At 36.6% G+C, this 19,696-nt stretch overlaps 1 protein-coding gene across 7 annotated transcripts in view; it reads right to left on the bottom strand.

Moving 5' to 3' along the window:
* MYO16 (myosin XVI) overlaps positions 1-19,696 on the bottom strand; it is a 367,619-nt gene that overhangs the window by 196,595 nt on the left and 151,328 nt on the right. For all 7 annotated transcript variants that reach the window (XM_086880163.1, XM_086880162.1, XM_086880164.1 and 4 more), the window contains 2 exons: positions 9,240-9,364; positions 5,458-5,583 (listed from right to left, as the gene is read on the bottom strand). In XM_086880163.1, coding sequence (XP_086736289.1) covers positions 5,458-5,583; positions 9,240-9,364 — 251 coding nt within the window. The remainder of the gene's footprint in view (positions 1-5,457; positions 5,584-9,239; positions 9,365-19,696) is intronic.

The raw sequence follows: 19,696 nt of genomic DNA, 5'->3' as shown, positions 1-19,696 counted from the left end.
ACGTATTTGAAAACGACACAGGACATATATATAATATATGAAACATGAGGTAGGCATCTTATATCTATTTTTTTTTTATTTATGTGGAACATTTCCAATTTATATTGGACTAAATCCTTGCTAGTACAGGAACTACTCTTGCAGAGATCCAGTCAGCAGTTGAACAAATGTCTCATCCATTCTGTTGGTTTTTTTTGACATCATGAAACCCTTTAAACCTCAAAGCCAGAGGCTAAATCTGTCTTACTAAGTAAGAGAGTGCAATGGAGCAAGCTTAAGTATCCCTTATAATCCACATTGCTTAACTGTTAGCTCTCCCCCCGACTCCCCTTTGGACCACTCCAACCAGCTCTCTACAAACATGACTAATCTCCTATAGAAGAAACTAGCTCTAAACAATATGAATGTGAGCCAGGCTGTTGCCTGGCTTAATCCCTAGTCCCCTTTTATTTAATGATTTAACAGTTTAGACATAGGCATCATCTCCCAAGGATGACATTTTGGGAGAGGTAGTGTTTAAGCTACTGCAGAGTCAGCTCTGACCTGTATGTCTCTGATAGCTGTTTGAAAGGTGACATTTCTGTGATAAACAACAAAGAAACAGCTTGTGCCTGGGAATTGTGCCAAAGTACCCAAGGCAAATGTCAGAGCTGCAGCCTATTCCCACCGTGGGGAGGGTGAGTGCGCGCTCTCCTGATCACAGCAGCTGGAAGATGTCCAGCAGGGACAGCACTACCAGTGCCAGATTACTAGCTGTCCACAAAGTGATTGCTGTGCTAAATTCAAATTAAGGGCCCAGCCTGAGAAAAACAACTCGCCCTTCTGCAGCTGGCACCAGTGCCAGCACGGGCAGGGTGGTACCCAAGTGACCACACGTGCCCTGCTCTGGTGTGCACAGACAGCAACCACAAACACACCAGCACTGCCCCTGCTGCGTGAGAGGGAGACAAAGGAGTTCCAGCTGCCATCACAAACAGGGTTAAAATTGTCTGTGTCCAAAAGGCTCTGTTAAATTTACATAGGCAACCCTGACATATTCTAATTTCTTGAGGCTAGCTTTGTTGCCTTAATTATCTTATTTTGAAGAGGTTTTTGTGTGTCACAGATGCAGATTTGAATTTGTGTTGTAGAGGTTATTATTTTCCATCATTTTATTAGGGTAAAATGATTGTGATAAGCAACTCTGACCTTAATACCTCATTAACATAAATTTAACATATTAATGTAACATTAATATCTCAATATGCATTAAAAACACAAAATTGCCTTTAGCCTTAATACTTACAGGGAGGGAGATGACAGCAGTCCTAGGAACTCAGAATAACATTATTTAAAAATAGGTCTATTTTTTAATGTTTGCAGACTGGTAGTATTTCAATTAACAGTCTATTACACTCACTAATAACTTCATCTGTTCCGGTAAAGCAGATTCTTGTCTTACAGAGACTGACCTTCAGGCAGTAGCCTCAGCTGCCCTATTCTGTACTCAGTAGCTACATCCTGTACACAGCTCTCAAACTCATCAGCAATGTCCTATACTATTATACAAGAAAAATATTCTGCTCTGGAGCTACACATTCTGTCACTAACAGGACAATTCATTTATCGTTCACCCATGCTCTGTTTTAATATTCAGACCAATAATGTTTTTACATGGTAAATTTATCCATTAAAGTAGTTTTCTTTACAAATATTTGTAAAAATAGACACAGATAATTTTTTTTTTCAACATCAGAAAATACATACTGACTCTTAAAACTCTTACTTATTCCCTATCTGGACAGCATTCTGCTGTGTTTTGCTTTTGATAAGATTGGTTTTGTTGTAAGTATCTAATTTTACTCTTCTAGGATTCACTCTGTGCAACTTTATGTTTTCTAAATGGGCATCAACTCCATGCTTACTTCATGATAACTGGGGAGACCCAGAACACCAGTGGGAAGCTGCTCCTTCCTTTGGCCCCACACTTCAAACTGGATTTCTCATGAAGGGTCTAAAAATGTCCAGATTACACCTCTGACATATGCTAAGTGCTCATGACTTCTATAACCAAGGAGGGTCAGACCTATAAGCAGTGAAGCCCCTCTTTTAAATGTATCCCCTAGAATTTTCTGAGTTGACTTCTGGAGGTGACTCTTCACATTTGACAAGAAAAAGCTTTGACTTTGACCTTAAGTTGAGGTGGCTAAATTTAGTTGAGAACCCCATCCTAAAAAAAAATGATAAAAATGGGTTTGCCATTATCAAGGAATCTCTACAAGTCAGGTTTATTATAAGGTGTGGATGCAATGTCTTTCACATGATTAGTTCACTCAGATTGACATATCTTTCACCAATATATTCACATATAAATTACTGTGGAAGATGGAGCAGTAAGATTTTTATAATCCACTTAATTTACAACTTGAGATTTGTAACAGGAAGCTCACAGGGCCTTTATTCTTTACAAGTTTCCGCCTGTGCAGATGCAAATTGAATTTTCTCATTATAAATTTAGAACTTGCACAGTTGGTTGTTTTTGGTTTTGGTCTTGGCTTTTTCCCTAGATAATGTAAATTAGTACCATCTCCACAATTGTTATGCTCTAACAGGTAGTCAAATGTGTGGGTTTTTCCCTATTTTGTGTTTTTGAAAATATAGAACAGTGTATGTATACAGCTCAGAGTAACAATTTCTTCATATCACATTTTTTTTGTAAGATAATATGCAAAATATACATATATAAGATCTATACTATAAAATAGTTCAAAAACTATATCTGTAATTTGTATAATTAAATCAATAGCATTTTACTAAGGTGAGAAGCTTCTCCACATAAAAAATACATCTGTAGCTATTTTCTGAACAGGAAAAATTATCAGTCCTTATGACTCCTGGAATATAATATTATACCTAACTGGATGGGATTGGGCTGCAGATAGTGCAGCACCAGTGCTAGAAAAGTATTCAATGAAAATGGTTTAAAACAGGTTTTCTGAAATTTCTGTGACCACTCATTAAAGGATCATTGCTTATTAGACAAGCTCTGAGATATGAAAAGGCAATTTCGCTGTTCAAATACACTTTTGTGTATTTGTCTGGAAGGACAGAATTCCTCCCAAAAACTTAAAAGGACAGCAAACTAAAACCAAATAGACTTTTTGACATTCTTCCAGTACAAGATAGAGATTTATCACTGTAGCAAGTTTTCCAAGTGTGACTTTTTTTTAAAAATATGTCACAAATACATGTTGGAAAAGTGTGAAAGTGTAAGGGATCATGTCCAGAATTTATATTAATTAGTATTAAAATTTTTGGCAAAAAAATAACTATTTTCTCATAAATGTATTTTAAAATATTGTGATATGAGATATGATATTATTTAAAAGAAACTATTATGTCTTGTCTAAGGTTATTCCCTTTCTGCCATAGTACTTTTCACCAAAATAGAAACAATGCTTATATTAGTCTAGAATTAATTACTCAAAATGGAATTATAAATACAGTATGCATGTGAATTAATTCTAAGGATAAAAGACATTTTAAAATTATCATCCTAAGGAAGGAAAGTTTAAAAACACCCTGATGATGCAGTTATTGAAAGAAGTACAAGATATGTAATAAATCACTTTTATAAAGGAATTTAAATTATTTACTTGTTTCTTACAAAGAGAATCACATGAAAGCTGTATTTACCTCCTTAATAGCACTGGCAAATTATATATAATGATATAATGATAATAAAATAATAATGATATAATGATAAAAAAATATCTCTAAACTTTATTAATCACTAACACTATGAAGGGAAGGTGTTTGTGTGTATTTAGCTAATTTTAGTGAAGAAGAGTACAGTGTTCCTTCACAGTCTTTCTCTGTGTGTACCCATACTGATTGTGCAGAGACTAGTGCAGCTGGTCCTTGACTCCTCACTGAAAACTCCTGAAACAGCAAGAACACTATTGTCATCTGGGATAGAAGGGAGATGCAGTTCAACAAAAAGGATCATTTCAAAAATAGCACTCTGAGCTCTCAGAATTCTTTGAAAAGACATTTTTTTCCATTAGCCACTTTCAACTACAAACTTTACATGTTCAGGCCTGTTTCTAAAAGAAAAATACCTATCTTCAGAAGAAAAAAGAGTATTTCAAGTCATCCAGAGTTAGTGTTGCAAACATACTCATGCTACACATACATAAGGGAAATTCTTTCCCAGTCCTTTCAAGTGAGTTCTTTCAAAGTCCTCTTGAATTAAACTCAGATTTAGCTTCACAATAGAAGAAATGTACAACTGTAGTATAACCACATTGTTGCAGTACAAAGCCCTAACTTGTAGGCCATCCTAAAATGTGAGAATAAGAAGGTCAAGAATGCATCACATCTCTTTCTCTGAGTAAGAGCTTTCTTGCCCTACTGAAGTCTGAACACTGGCAGAGTGAGTGCAGAGGGATCAATGAGAGTAGCAGAACTGCAGAACAGCACAGGGTAAGACAGGATGAGAAAATTTACAGTAAATTGAAAATACCTCTGATACCTGATTTGCTAACAAAATTTTCTTCAGTACATCTTTGTGTGAAATTTTTCTCTGTAAATTTACACTGCCTGAAGTTATTGATGATATACTTCAGGCCATATATATGTGTGTTTATTATAACCCAATAATCAATTATGAAAATATGCAGTGCTTTGACACTCCATAAAAGAGCATGCACAGGGTATCTCAATAGGAGAAATCTATTACCCAGCAGAACTAACTAATCTAAATAAACACATCTATTTCACTATTTTACTATAGCTTTTGCTACATTTTTATTATTTTCTCCTTATAAAGTGTATTATTTATTTTCTGAAGTCTGAGCTAGGATGCATCACAGAGATTTTTGGAAGACACCTAAGTGGTGATTTGTGAGCCCTGAGGTGGATGGGAGAGCTATGGAGAACACCCCTGAAGTGGTCAAACGGTAACAAAGACTCACTGAACATGTCTAAGGAGAGTGAGGATGAAAACTGAAAACTGAAAAGGTATTAAGAGAGAAAAGTCGTGTTTAGGCATGGCCTCTAAATCCCAAACCCAGGACACTCTTCCACAACTCAGTGACTGGAACACTTAGAACACAACTGCTAAATGAATCCTGGACATTTATCCACAGAAATACACACAGCAAAAAAGTTAGCTAAATAAACTTGTTATCAGAATGTAAAAAAATAACAGAGAAAGTGCTTGTCTTCCTTTCAAATGTCCATGCAAACCTAGTTTTTCCTGTAGACAAGCTGTTGCTGGTAGTAGATTGAGAGTATTGGGTTGATAGTTTCACAAAGTAATTCTCAAATGGTCTCTGTCATTTGAGATGCCAGTCTGTGCTACATGAAAGAGAAAGTTTTTTACATTAAAGTAAGAACAGTCTCCTGAAAGCATTTGCTATTGCTACAGAAGACTACCATAAAGAAATGAGAAGCAGGTGAAAAATCATGCTTTACCTGTCCATACTTTGCAGCCAAATGTAGGGGTGTCCAGTACTGATTATCCACTACATTGAGATCAGCCCCGTGATCGAGTATCAGAGATGCAATATTCTTGTATCCATTAGCACACGCCACATGCAGCTGCAATATAAAAGTTGAATTTTGCATATGTTAATAGTTTAAACAACTCATCCCTGGTGTGCTACTTCTTATCTTTACTAAACCAGTTACAGCAAATAGAAAATATGCATGGGTTTACTACAGTCTAGAAAACCACTGCAGAATCTTTTTTAGCATTTATAAACAAGATGCACAAGAAAAAAGGAATTCTAGCTTTTTGTGAGCTATTAAACAATCTGGTCTATCACTTTTCATATAATTTCAAGCAAACATGCTTTCAAATACATTCAAAGACTTCTTGAGCCAAGGTAAAATCATGGATTTCAACAGAGCTTGAGCACTCTTTGAGCCTAGAAATAACTTTCTTTTGTAGCAGTTCAAATATCCCAGAATTAAGCTGACACTACTCCAAAATTAATCCATTAGTATATCATAAAACCAAACACATTGAGACTGCAGCACAAAATTTGTGATAAAAATTATTTTCTCAGTTTTGAACCACAGAGATTTTATTTTCTATACTTGCATTGCTTCCCTAGATACTTCATTATTTTAATTGATAATTGTTTAAATAATTTTAGTTGATTTTCTGTATCTCTAAACTTCATTTAAGAGTCAAAGTGGAACAGAAGGAGGGTGGAAAATGCAGTAACAAAGTGAGAGAAACTCAGGTCAGCAGAAAGCTCAGGAAATCAAGTGGTGCAACTTGCTGCTGAAGCAGGGACAACTTCAAAGGTAGCTGTGTTTGCCCAGGGCTTGTCACTCTGGGTAGCAAATACTGTAAGAGTGATAAACTATAAAAACTGTTATGGCAATAAAAGGAAAAAAATAAACTCAAAAATATCTTTGTTAATGGCTGATTTGAGGAGCTGGACATTATCTTTTTGTGATGTATTATTATTTGAGGCTCTGTATGAGTTTGGCATTTATATCAGGAATCAGTTCCACTATATGTTATTTATAGGGTGATATTTTTTTTTTTTAATAAAAATCCCCAACAGCCAGGTCTTGTGAACAGAGAAAAAGGGAAAGACATGATAGGGCAATAAAATTACTTTCTCTTGTAATAATCAAGTAGAAGAAAATGCAGTAGGGAATCCTGTATTAGGGAAATATTGTAATTTCCAGGTTTAGGTGGAAATTGTTTCTTATGCATGGTGAATAACTGTTAAGGCACACATTTCATATGATGAGATTGATCCAGGTTACAGTTTAGTGGCCACTGCCTTCTCATAGTCCTCTACTGATTTCAAACATTCTCTTCACTTCTGTGAAAAGGGGGACAAGACCTGAATTTGGAACTTGGCACAATATAACTGCTCATCACCAGTCAGAAGAACTTAATACTCACACTGGTCAGTAAAAACAGGGTATAAGAATATTGCAGAAATTGAGAAGTCAGATTATAGCTGGTCCCTTATCCCCAAACCGCACAGCCCAACTACATGACTTTTTCTCCTCGAAGCATTGTTAGCAGAAGATATTTTTTTCTGGTGATTGAAATGGATAGATAATGGCAATAAAAAAAAGTCTTGTAATAAACTTGTTACTATGACTGTGTAGTTCCAAAGTTACTGTAAGAATAGGAGGCACTCAAATGAGAGTTTGGGATATTATTTCCCTTACCTGTTATTTCTGGTTCAGCTGCACACGCAGAGTAAATTTAAAGTTTTCACTATGAACATGATTGATGCAGAGGGAAGTAATACAGTACAACTCATCAGAAATCTTCCCCTGGAAAGGATGCAAAACTCCCCTGGGGGCAGAACTTTGATTCTGCATGCCATGATTTCCTATGTACAAAACACTCAAATTTTTCCTGTAATTCCACATAGTTTCATGATGGTGGGAGGGTGTGTTTTAACAGAAGAAATTACATTTTCTATTCAGGGATCAACTTGACATATGCTATTTTCAAGCAGCGTAAAAGCTCCTAAGAAATATTCTATGGCTGAAATCTTTCAAAGAAGAACTATTACAGGAGAACACAGCAAAAAAAAAGCAGCTTTGTCTGTTGGTATGGCGTGTGCACAAATGTAGGTGTTATGAGTCTATGAGAATGTGTGTATTTATATATTTAAAATGATAAATTCTTGCTCAATTCATCTTAACTTACACATGGACTTAGATATATATTCATTCCAGAGAAAACAAAACTCATTTGAGACTTAAAACAGATACTTGTACTTTTTTTTGTACAGATGGATGTAGAGGAACAAAAAACTGTTCCCAGAGCCCTCTGACATCCACACAATCACCACAGACTGGCTGACTCAACACCACTGAATAAAGAGATAATTGTTTAACAAATTCTGGATTTTCCACCAGTTTGTCAAACAAGAGTTTCACACAATAGAAATTTCAAAGTAAAGTAAAATTACCTACTTTGTATCAATTTCTTGAAAAACCCCCCAGATTTCAGTATAAAAACTGTTCATGCAGAAGTATCCCTCTTGTCAACATTCTACTAAGCAAACAGCAAAAAACCCCAAAGTATCCACAATGTTCTTCTCCCAGTATTTGCAGTTCTGTTAAACATCTTTCAGAAATGTGTTTCAAGTATGCCAGCTAACTACAGGAAAGGTTTTACACAGTAAGATTTATTTTAGTTCTTAACTCAGTTTAACTCACAAAATTCTGACTAAAATAGCAATACAAGTACAATAGGTTTGTGATTCAGCAACTTAGATAAAAAAATATCAAAAAATTGGAAGGTAAATAAATGCATTTATGAAATAAACTAAAACTTGTGCTATTTCTTCCCACCCCTTCCCTGCTTCCCTCCTGTTTTTAAATACAGTTAACTGCCTTGGGGTTGCCACCCCAAAAGTCAGTGTTCTATTTCTAGAGAGAGCCAGTGGCTGGATTCAACCCAGATATGAGGCTGATCCCTTTTTCAGTTATAGCTTAAACACTTCACAGGTATTAAAATATGGAATGATTTAATATATTAATTCAGTATCATTCTGCATACATTGAATTCCAATGCAATGCAAATGTAGAAATTATAGTAATAATTATTAGTGCTCTAAATTATATTAGTACATTATTTGCAGAAAAAAACAAGGTACTTTTAAAAATTTATTCAATATATTAATGCTGATGATTTGCCATTTATTGATTGGATGATTGATTGACTGATTGATTGACTGACTGATTGATAATGGTGTTGAAGATTTTATATGCAAAGGGAACATTCCACAGACATACTATGGAAATACACATTAATTTAGAATTATTTGACAGCTGACAAAATAGACGTCCTGACAAAACAAACTGATAGAAGATCTATTTGCAGAAAAATAAAATATAATAAAGCCCAGTGACTACAAATAACATGCAAATTTGAGAGTAGGAGTACTTTTCTAAATATATGGTGAATGCACAATGTCAGAGACCACATGTATCTCCTGCAGCTTTCAATTATGGTGTTAATATTTTGCTGCTAAATTTTATGTTGCATTTATAAATATGCAGGGCCAGGAGAAAAAACAGTTGTCACTGAGATGTTGCACTACCCTATTTTAAAATCTGTATTATGCATGGAATTGACATACATCTACTTTCAAAACACCAGATAGAACCAAAACCTTCTTCAGAGGATTTCCTTGCGAACATGCTGAATTTGTTGTAATGGATGCATATTCCCAGGGCAGTGATTACATGTTCCCACTCACCAGGGTAACTCCTTCATCATTCTTTTGATTCACACTCCCTCCACTTGAGATGAGCTGTCGGACGTCTGTAAGCATTGTCATAGCTCTCTGAATCTTCATTTGGCGCAAGGAATTCAGGTCTACACCTGGAAAAAGAAAAGGATAAAACCTTCTGCTCTTTTGTTCATCAATAAAGAACAGATATATGATTTTTTTTTTCTGGATTTTTAGAAACTTAATCAACATTTAAATAGACTTTAGTGCATATTTTTAAGTGTTTACTTACCTACAGTTACCAGAAAGTCTACTCCTATTTGTATTTAGTTGATATATGCATGATTTAAACCAGTGAGCAATATCCATCAAACCACCCTGATCTCCTGCTGACTGCAAGAGCAGTGGCAGGTAAAGGAGCTGCAATATCATGAAACCCTCTGGGAGTGTGAAATAGATGTGACTGGGAAAAGAATTTAAAAATCTAAGGAAGTCACTCAAGTGCTTGGGACTTATTTAATTAGTTTTTTTTAATTGCATTCTTTCAGCCCTGCAAATACAACACAGTACCCAGACCAGTATCTCAAATTTGGTGGCTAAACCACTTGAGAGATTGTGAAGTCAAGCAAATACATTAAAACTCAACACATCTTTATGTGCCTGGGTTATTTTTAGATGGGATTAGTTCCCCAGCTGAGCCTAGACCATTGCAAGGCCCCATAAACCAAGAGGAATTGTGTTGTGGCAGAAGGAACAAATGGGAGGGGATGAAAGGAATGAAGGGTATGGGGTTGCTTGTGTCAGCATTGCTACTGAAAGAACAATTGTCAAAGAACAGTATTAAAAAGAAGATAAGCAAGGCAGTCTATAAACAAAAGAAAGCATGGTCTCTAGTCTGAAGAGGTTTCAAATAAATAAGAATAAGGTTTCAAATAAGAACCAGGATATAACAAAAGTGTGAAGCAGTTAAATTAGCAACTGTCTGTAATTTGATTGGAATAAATAATCAAAACTCAGAGCTTCATTCTACTGCTTCTAGTTCCATGTAATTATTTAAACCCATATATAGAAAATGCAATTTAAGGAGAAAAATTCTATTCTGGCCACAACATAGCAAAAAAATCATACGAATGAATAATTTTTTGTTTCTCTTCCACATTTGTCACTGAGTTAAAAAATTACAATATGTAAATTAATTTAATTGATTTGTATTTAACTTAATATTTTATCTTCAACAGTTCTTGAAGTTCTTTACATTACTAAAACAACTGAAGCATGTTTCAGGGTGAAATCATAGTTTGAGTTTCTTAGTTTGAATCTGCCCTGGAACTTGTATAAATGGGTGCACAATATGTAGTTCATCAAAGAATTCCAATTTTTTTTTCCAACATGCCACTGTAGATACTGCTTTATGTTCTGTTATCTGCAACACTTGTGTTTCAGCTCTGAAGTGGAATGTCGAGTGTGAGCACTATCTTCTAATTCTCTTATTTTTAGACCTGTCACCTAAATGCTATTAAAGGACACCAAATGTAAAACACAAATACAAACATGAGATGGATAAAATTAAGTTTTCTGTATCTGCATTAACCCTATAATCTTTAATGAGAATGCAATTTAGACAAACACATACATATATCTATGTATATCTATATATATATATGGCACTGATGGATTAAATTAGACAATGTCCCCAAAGGAGAATGTTTAACATCCTACTGCCTGAAAGCTGCTAGACCAGAACACAATGCAAATTTCACAGAATGTTCTCAGTGTCTCCTAACAATGTTATTTTGTCAGAACTAAAGCTTTCATGCCTTCATCACATTTCAGACTAATGATTTGAAACTATCTGATGATATTTACAGACTACTAATGCCACATGATGTCAATTAAATATATTTTTTTCTTTCTGTTTCTACCTATTTCCTGCTTTTTGCAATAGTAAATTAATGGTTTAAGACTCTTGTCTCAGTGACAGAAGTTCCCCAAATACCTAAGGGTATACACCCAAAATTAATTATCATTTGTAGTGTTGACTTGACATTTTAAACACTCAACATTGAAGACTGAGCAGACAAAATTAAACTTCACTGGTCCAGATGAAGCTTTTTCTAATGCTGTCAGGTAAGAAAGATTAAAGTTTAAAAGTAGATTAAGCATTTTATGCCTGATGAAGGCAGACACGCTTAAGTAGTGCTGACAGAACTTATGTCAAGTGTTTCTTCCTCTTGATATGTCAGGTAAACAATTACAAGTTTTGGGTCTCAAAGAGAGAGGAAATGGGTGGAAATTAATTTACTACCTCTTTTGTCTGAGAATATCTCAAACACTCAAAAAAAAAAGAAGTTCACACTCCACAAATTAAAAGTACAGTTTCTGATTTTCCCAGGAATAAAAAATGAAAACTAAAAAAAAAAATACTGAGAGCATGTTTCAACAGATATTATGTGTTTGCTTCTTTCATCGTGTTTAACGTAAAATACAGTGACACCTACAGGTTGAGGTCAGAGGCCAGCTGAGTCCACTCAGCCTTTTCTAGCAATTTACTACTGATTTACACCCAACACGGTCAGAGAATTAACATATCAGTACATTGTTAGATTAACAGTGAAATATTGATCCTTATTTCTTGTAAATTGCCTTTTATAGATAAAACCTTGGTGTGACTTATCTGGGGCCACAAAAAACCCAGCCATTGAAAGATTAACTCTGCTCATGTTGAAGAGTAAATCAGGAGAAGCATTCATTTGCATTAATTGTGGTATTATTTTCTATCATAAATGCAATGCAGCCATCAGCTCAGAGAAAACACGTAAACCATGCCACAGAGCAACAAAAGTCACAGACTGTGTGAATCCAAAACCTATTCAAGACATCTTTCCTGGCTTCAAACTAATAGTTGTATAAATGAACAATACTTATTTCATTAAACAAACAGAAATAAATCAACCCGGCAAGAGAGCTACCACGGTTCCACAGACTTCACTTTTTAAATATCCACAGTAGGTTAGAAAAAGCTACAGAGGCAAGATTCCCTTTACAAAAAATATAATGAAAACATGCAAAAATGATCTAAGTTTCAGTCTTAGAAGTGTAGTTTTGAATTCCAAAAACTCAGGAGCTATTAGGCTTCAAGACTTCCCCAGATGGGGAGCTGAGAAGCAGATTTATCAAGCATGCACATGGATCATTCTGTGAGGCTCAAACAAGGAGACCTTGTCAATAAGTGCTTTCCATTAATCACGTTTCATAATTCTAGGGAGTTAGCTCTCCCTCCCCAGAGAGTAATACTTTCCAGGAATTTAGATGGAACAAAAAAATGCTACTCATGCAGTAAGTAACTCTCACTCCCTGAATCAAAGGATGACCTTCACATTCCTTTTCAAAGGGGAAATGTGGTTTAGATATTCAGCTGAAATGGGACGACAGCCAGCATGAATAAAAAGAGGAAGAAAAACACATTGGCATCTACTTTAGGAACAGATTCACATTTCAAAAACTGGAAAGTAAAAAAAAAAAAAAAAAAAAGCATATGATGGAAAAAACACTCCTAGTAGCATGTAAAATCAGAAGAGCTACACAGTCAGGAATTCTGCAGGAGATAAGATGGAGAAGGAACAGTTAAAACAACAGTGACCCTGCAGGTCACACATTTGGTGATGAGTATCAGTGCTGATGTCAGGCAGGAGCATAACCTAGAAGTTACAAAATAAATTACCTCACACTGTTTAAGAAAAACACCTGACAAGGCCATTTCATGTGCATTGGCTGTCTCACCTTCTCTGGCATATGGTAATAGAAGTGACAACCAAAAGGAATAGAAAAAACCTCAGATAAATAATGCAAAAGTAACTTTCCAAAAGTTTCAGTGATAAAGAAATACAAGGCAAAAAGAACTGAGGCTTGCTATTAAACACATTTTCCTCACAAATGTCCAGTACAAAGAAGCGTGCAAGGGGAACACCTGTTCCTGGGACCAGTACAAAGCAAAATACCAAAGTACTGTGGCAAACACCCATTGCACACACCCCCAGCAGCCAGTCTTACCAAACATGCAGGTCTCATTCTCCAATGGCCTTAACATTCTTAAGGAGAGGTCAACAGCATCTTGTCTTGCAAACACAAATGTACATTAAAAAATTGCAACAGCTTTGAGAAGCCAATCTCTCTTATACTTGAGTCTTCTCTCAATCTTATCTATATCTGCCCTTCCTGCACAGAGCTGTAGATGCAGCAAGACTCTTTTCACCCCACATATGATGAGCCTCTTACTCTTCCATAATTCAGAAGATACCACAGTTTAGAATTTGTATTTTTCTTCTGTGCAGCATAGAATAGGATAGACACATTTGAAAAAAAACCACATGATACAATTCTTTAAATACTAATTTTCATTCATTGAAATATCCAGATGTAGGTATTATTTTATTTGTTTAAAGTTTTAGAAAGACTTTTTGGATTGCTTATTACATATCTTTGTAAACAACTTTATTTTTGCTAGATTACATTGCTCAATAGCCCTTGTGCTTATCACTTGGCATTAGGTGAATCTGATTTTCAAAGGTCAGCATATAAACAGATACATGCCAGCAGCATTTACCATGTAAGAAGGGGAGCAAATATTTTCAGTTCCTGCAAAAGAATGTATACTTCTAAAACTACTCAGCCCTATAGCTCTAACCTACTGCAGCAGTATCAACTGATTGTTGCTGGAGGGTTTTGCCTGTCTGCCCTTAAAGATATCATTACATATGTTTAGTGAAGAATGCTTAGTTTCATAGACTGGCTTTGGCTGGAAGAGGCCTCAAGATCATCTAGTTCAATCACCCTGCTATGGGCAGGGAGACCTTTCCCTAGACCACCTTGCTCAGCGCCCCATCCAACCTGGCCTTGAGCCCTCCCCATGGATGGGGCATCCACAGCTTCTCTGGGTAACCTGTTCCTGTGCCTCACCATCCTCAAAGTAAGGAATTTCCACCTAATATCTAGTCTAAACCTACTCTCAGTTTTAAACTATTGTCCCTGTCCCGTCACTACATGCCCATGTAAACAGTCTCTTTCCACCTTTCCTACAGGCTCCCCTCAGACACTGGCAGGTTGCAACTAAGTCACAGCAAATCCCTCTCTTTTCCGGGCTGAACAAGCATATTTCTCTCAGCCTTTCCCCAAATGAGGGATTCTCCATCCCTCTAATTATCTTGGTGGACTTTTCTGTACTTGTTTCTCCATGTCCTTCCTGTGCTGGGGAGCCAAGAGCTGGATGCAGCACTGCAGGTGGGGTCTCTCCAGAGTGGAGTAGAGGGGCAGAACCACCTCCCTTGACCTGCTGCCCACGCTGCTCTGGATGCAGTCCAAGGCACAGTTGGCTTTCTGGGCTGATAAGGTTTATTTCCTTCTAGTCTGAATATGCTATCAGAAGTGAAGTTCCCACCTCCTCCTCATGTAGATATCAGAGTGACAATTCTCCCACTCTAGTGAACATGCTTTTATTCCTCTCTCATCTACAATAAGGACATTGATGATCCTTTCAGCTAAAATTATTTAAGTGAACTGTCTCTTAACTTCTATGAAAACAAAAATATCTTTTGCAATTTCAAGAGGCTTCCACAATTTCAAGGCTGAATATTAATGCATTAATTCTGGATATGTATTGCACCCTTATTATTTTATTTGTTATATTAATACTAGAAAACAGAAGCAAAATAAGTATCTCGGTTTCTCCAGCTACTTGTGTTAAATATCATGTCTGAACTGAGATCATCACAGATGGTATTTCTACACTGCAGATTTTACTGCAAGGTTTTAATATGTTATAGTTAATATTTTATTTTTTTTTTCAGGAGAGAGCAATAAAAACAGGCTACTCAATACAGGCAAGGGAGGCAGGAGCTGAGGGTGGACACAGGCCAAGCAGGTCACTATCCTTGCTGACCAGGGCACAGTCCCACAGTACCCAAAAAAGAAAATTTAGCAGGTCTGGTGATGGGAGTCAGGGCCAAGAGCAGTTCTGTGATTGCCAGAAAAGCCTCTGGTGACATATACCAGCAAATCAGATGAAGCAAGGAGTAAAGTCAATGGTCCAGGGCTGGGGTCAGCAAGGATCATGCCTGGGCACAGGCCTACCTCAAGCAAGGACCTGAGACTAAATGTGGCTCCAGAGACAAAGGATGGGTGAAAGATTATGACAATGGTGCTCCCAGCTTTACCTCACAGCTTGGCTCATCTGACAGCTGCCAGGTCCCAAGGCCATCACAGCTGGCCTTGAGCTCAGGCAGCCAAGCCCCAGGATTGAAGAAGAGATCACAGGGCCTGTGGTGTGCTGTGGGTACTGACAATTTTTTCCAAATTGGTTAAGGTTATAGTTTCAGGAATTCTGTAAAAAAGTGAAAATATGCTTCTGATCGCAATTAATTAGATTCTTTCTTGATAAGTTATTTAAAAGGATACAGAAAGGGCATCACCAGCTTCTGATGTTCTTTGCAATCTTTTTTTGAAGTCTTAGCAAAGCCTATTAATCAATGGGATGCCTGTTTTCCTTCTAGCATCTGTTAGAAAATTAGATCATAAAATACTGGCTATAATTTTAAATGTTAATTTCAGTGTCAAAAGTCTGCACAGTGAATGTAAAGGTTTTCCCTTTGATAGAAACATATGGGTAACATTCTGGAAGCACAGAAATATTTAGAGGAATATAAGATTCCAAAGCTCCACAAGAACTAGAAAAAAATGAAAATTAAGGTAGCTCATTCACACTTATGTTAGAAAACACAAAGGAAAATGAGCGTTCTCAACTATGACATTTTCCAATGTGTCACATTTTCCATGTGCTTAATTTTTTGAAAGGACCTACTGACACATTTCATTTGTTCCTCTGTTCTCTCTGGCAGCACCAACACCTAACCCCTACCATCAATTAATCCGGCTCTGTGCAGAAGATGGATTTCTTGTGTGTGACAATCTTATGGGTAGGTGGTTCCCAATCAACAAGAATCAAAATGAAAAAAACTTTGAGCCACTCTGAGGCTGTTTTGTTTTGTTTGCCTAGTTTTCTGTCAACCTCCTGCACCAATACTGTTGAAAGAAAATTTGTAAGCATAAATCAAGATCATGGTGCATACGGTTCTAAAACAGAAAATATATTAGGAAATTTAGTTTTAGCTGAAGCTTGCTGATCTTTAGTGCTAACAATCTGTATGTGTTGGCATTTTAGCCATTTCTTATTGTAGTATATTAGCAATAATGCCTTAATATCTGTCAAATAGTTTGAAATACTTAAGTCTAGACCAGTACTTTTCTGAAGTAATACTGATATAAGGAAATTTATATCCTTTTATTTTCTTGACTGCACTGAAGAAACTCTAAGGGTTTTTTCCCCCTTGTTGGATTACTAGATCTGTTTAAGGGTTACTGTACCACAACCTCAACACTAACACATTTTGGTGTATACATTCATTGCTTTTAGCTAATAACAATCAATCCCAATGAAAAATACACACACCTGGGATCTTCATTTTGATTTTATTCTCACAGAAAGTGCCAGAGTATTGAGAAACACACAATGAGATGTACTGTCCAGGTGTTGGCAGTTGTGGGGCTGTAGGGATGGGCTGTATGGGGAGAGGCAGGGGCTGTCCTGTCACCTCCAGGAGACCCTCAGCAGGACACAGCTGAGTCTGGCAGCCAAGTGTGACCCATGGCAAAGCAGGCAGACACTCCTGAAGGAGCTCCATACCTGAGAAAAACCCACACTGGAGCAGAGGAAAAGCATGAGGAAGAAAAGGGGCAGAGAGAGAGTCTGCCATGTACCAGCTCCCCCACCTCCATGTGCTGCCTGTGTCGGTGGAAGAGTTTGGAGGGAAGAGCTGAAGCCTGGGGAGAGGGTAGGGAAAGTGTTGTTCTAATGTTTGCCTTTCTGCTTCTCACTACCTGATCCTATTCCAGTTGACAATTTCCACCAAGTTGAATCTGTTTAGCCTGTGACAGTACCTCGTAAGCAATCTTGCTGTTCTTGTCAGGAAGGAAATGGGCAAGCAGTTTTTTGGAAGCTTTTAGTGCAACCACTAACCAGATTTTATGGATAACTTCAAATTAACTTACAGTTTAAATCAAAAATATCTTTCCGTATATCTTCCTATCACATTCTAGATTACTGTAAAGTGTCAGGTTTGCAGTAAATCCTTGCCCACTAATTTTCTAAATTAGATTTTTCTGCACATGTCATATGTCCCATATGTTGTTAACTGTTGGCTTCAGGGAAATTCTCCTTATTGTAGTAATTGACAAGTTGACTATTTCTGGCTAATGTTAAAAGCTGTCTTCAGTGTAGGATTCTGTGCTAACATGTAGCTTCTTTTTTTTTTTTTTTTTATTCTACCTACTCCTATGGCAGAAAAATAAATATTATTTTTTCTATTTTGGAGCTGAATAGTAAGGCTTAATTCCCTTGCTAGTAAGAATTTAACAAACAGTGATCGATATTTGCAAAATCTGCACAATATTTTAACAGAATTAAAACATACAAAACAGCCTAAATGGATAGGGCTTGTACATGATTTTGGCTCTATATGCAGTCTTCTGAGACACCTGAATATGATCTTTTCATATTAAGGGAACAAAACAGACCCATTATTCCTTCAGCTTGGAACAGCATAATAGATTACGCTTAAGTGCATAAAATCCCTGTTACCATCAAAGGTCAATAACCTTTAACCAACTATTTTAAATTAATTAGTTCCCACAGAAAGTGAATAATCCTGCATAAAATAGTTTTCAAAAAAAGCAATTCCCATTTTTTTCTCCTGTACCTGTGTCACAGTAAAAAAAGGAATACCATCTGTACCTTTGGGTAGATATGTTATTTAAATATAATCATTCTTCAAAAAATAAAAACACAACAGATGGTTTTCTTTTGCTTAAGTAATGATGTGCTACTGCATGGAACTTTCACAACACAACAGAAAAGAAAGCTACTGAACTTGCTTTGAGATGTGTATGATATGATAAAAAATAAAAAAAGCAAATGTCCAAATATTCTTTTTTCAGATTCAACAACAAGGCTGATGTTTTCGGAACGCACAGTTATCCTACTGAAAACTGAAGCCTGAGGTCTTGGAGGACAAAAGAACAACTCTTTCTTTGGAAATGAATTACAATGAATGTAACTGTGACTTGTAAAATACAGAACCAAGAACTATCTGTCAGTAATTTTTAGTTTATAGCTGACTTTTGCAATCCACTATAAACTAAATATCAAGTAAAAAAATAATTTTTCAAAGTATTGCATTTTACAAAGTATTAAATATTTAAAACAGCCTAATGGAAAAGGAGGAAACAAGGATCATATGCCATGATCGGAGTTTCACTGACACAGTTCTACAACAGAACTCCAGAAACAGAGAATACACTGGCAGTCATTTAAATTTTGATTGTTCTAAATGCCATTAATGACTCAAAAGATTTGCCTTAAAATATAAAGCTGTTATTAATCAAAACAATGGTTATGGAAGGTGCTTAATCAGGTTTAGAATAAAGCAGGGCAAATAGTGAAAAAAAATCACCCTTTTACATTATGTCCCAGGACAGGTGACTTTATGATATTTGTATCCCAAATCACTTGTTCTGTTTATATTACATATTAAATTCTGCAGGTTTAAGATGTCTCTGAGAGCCAAGGTGGAGGAAGAAGGAGCCGCAGTTTGTGTTGAGAAAGAGCCCTGACTCCCCCTCATCCCGCTCCTGGACTGTGCTGTCTGCAGCATGGACAGACTGCAGGACAGAGCTTCTCTTTTGCTTTTAGTTAGTTTTTATCTCGCTGAGGCAGAGAACTTCCCCAGACTGTTTGTTTCCCTTTTTCCTGGATCTGTTCAGACCTGCTCTGGACTGAACACCCAGCCAAACCCCGGGAGCTCCCGCCTGGGGCCCACCGGGGCCTGGGCCTCGGCACTGTCCAACACCAGAGGGACTGATAAGAACCTGAGCGAGCCGAGCTACACCACATGAAAAGGACTTTTCTTCCTGGATTTGCCATCTCATCGAACAGGGAGAGGTTTTATTGTTTAATATTATTCAATTTCTGCTAAATATACAGTTTTTTCCTCTTTTCTCCAAGGAAATTTCTTCCTGACCCAGCTGGGAGAGGGGCTGCTTGAATTTGCTTTCTGGGGGGACCCATTCAGAGGTTCTCTCCCAAATTTGACCTAAACCAGGACAAATACGAATCATTAGACAACAAATATCTGTGTTTTTCAAGGCAATAAAAATTTTAGAAGCTAATGGCTGCTTTGCCATTAGAAAAATCCAAAATCAGAACTATAAAGACACTGCCAGGACTGAGAAAGCAAAACATTAGAACATGTAATACACTGGATGTGTGCAGTATAGCACCTGACACTGTGATTTCCTTGACGCTTTCCTCAAGTGTTCATTAACAAAATATAAACTAACTTAGTTTATATTAAAAAAAATCCTTATATGAAGCCAGT

Source organism: Cyanistes caeruleus, chromosome 3 (assembly GCF_971803275.1).
Source record: "Cyanistes caeruleus chromosome 3, bCyaCae1.hap1.1, whole genome shotgun sequence".
Taxonomy (NCBI): Eukaryota; Metazoa; Chordata; class Aves; order Passeriformes; family Paridae; genus Cyanistes; species Cyanistes caeruleus.
This window is presented reverse-complemented; position numbering and strand designations above follow the sequence as displayed.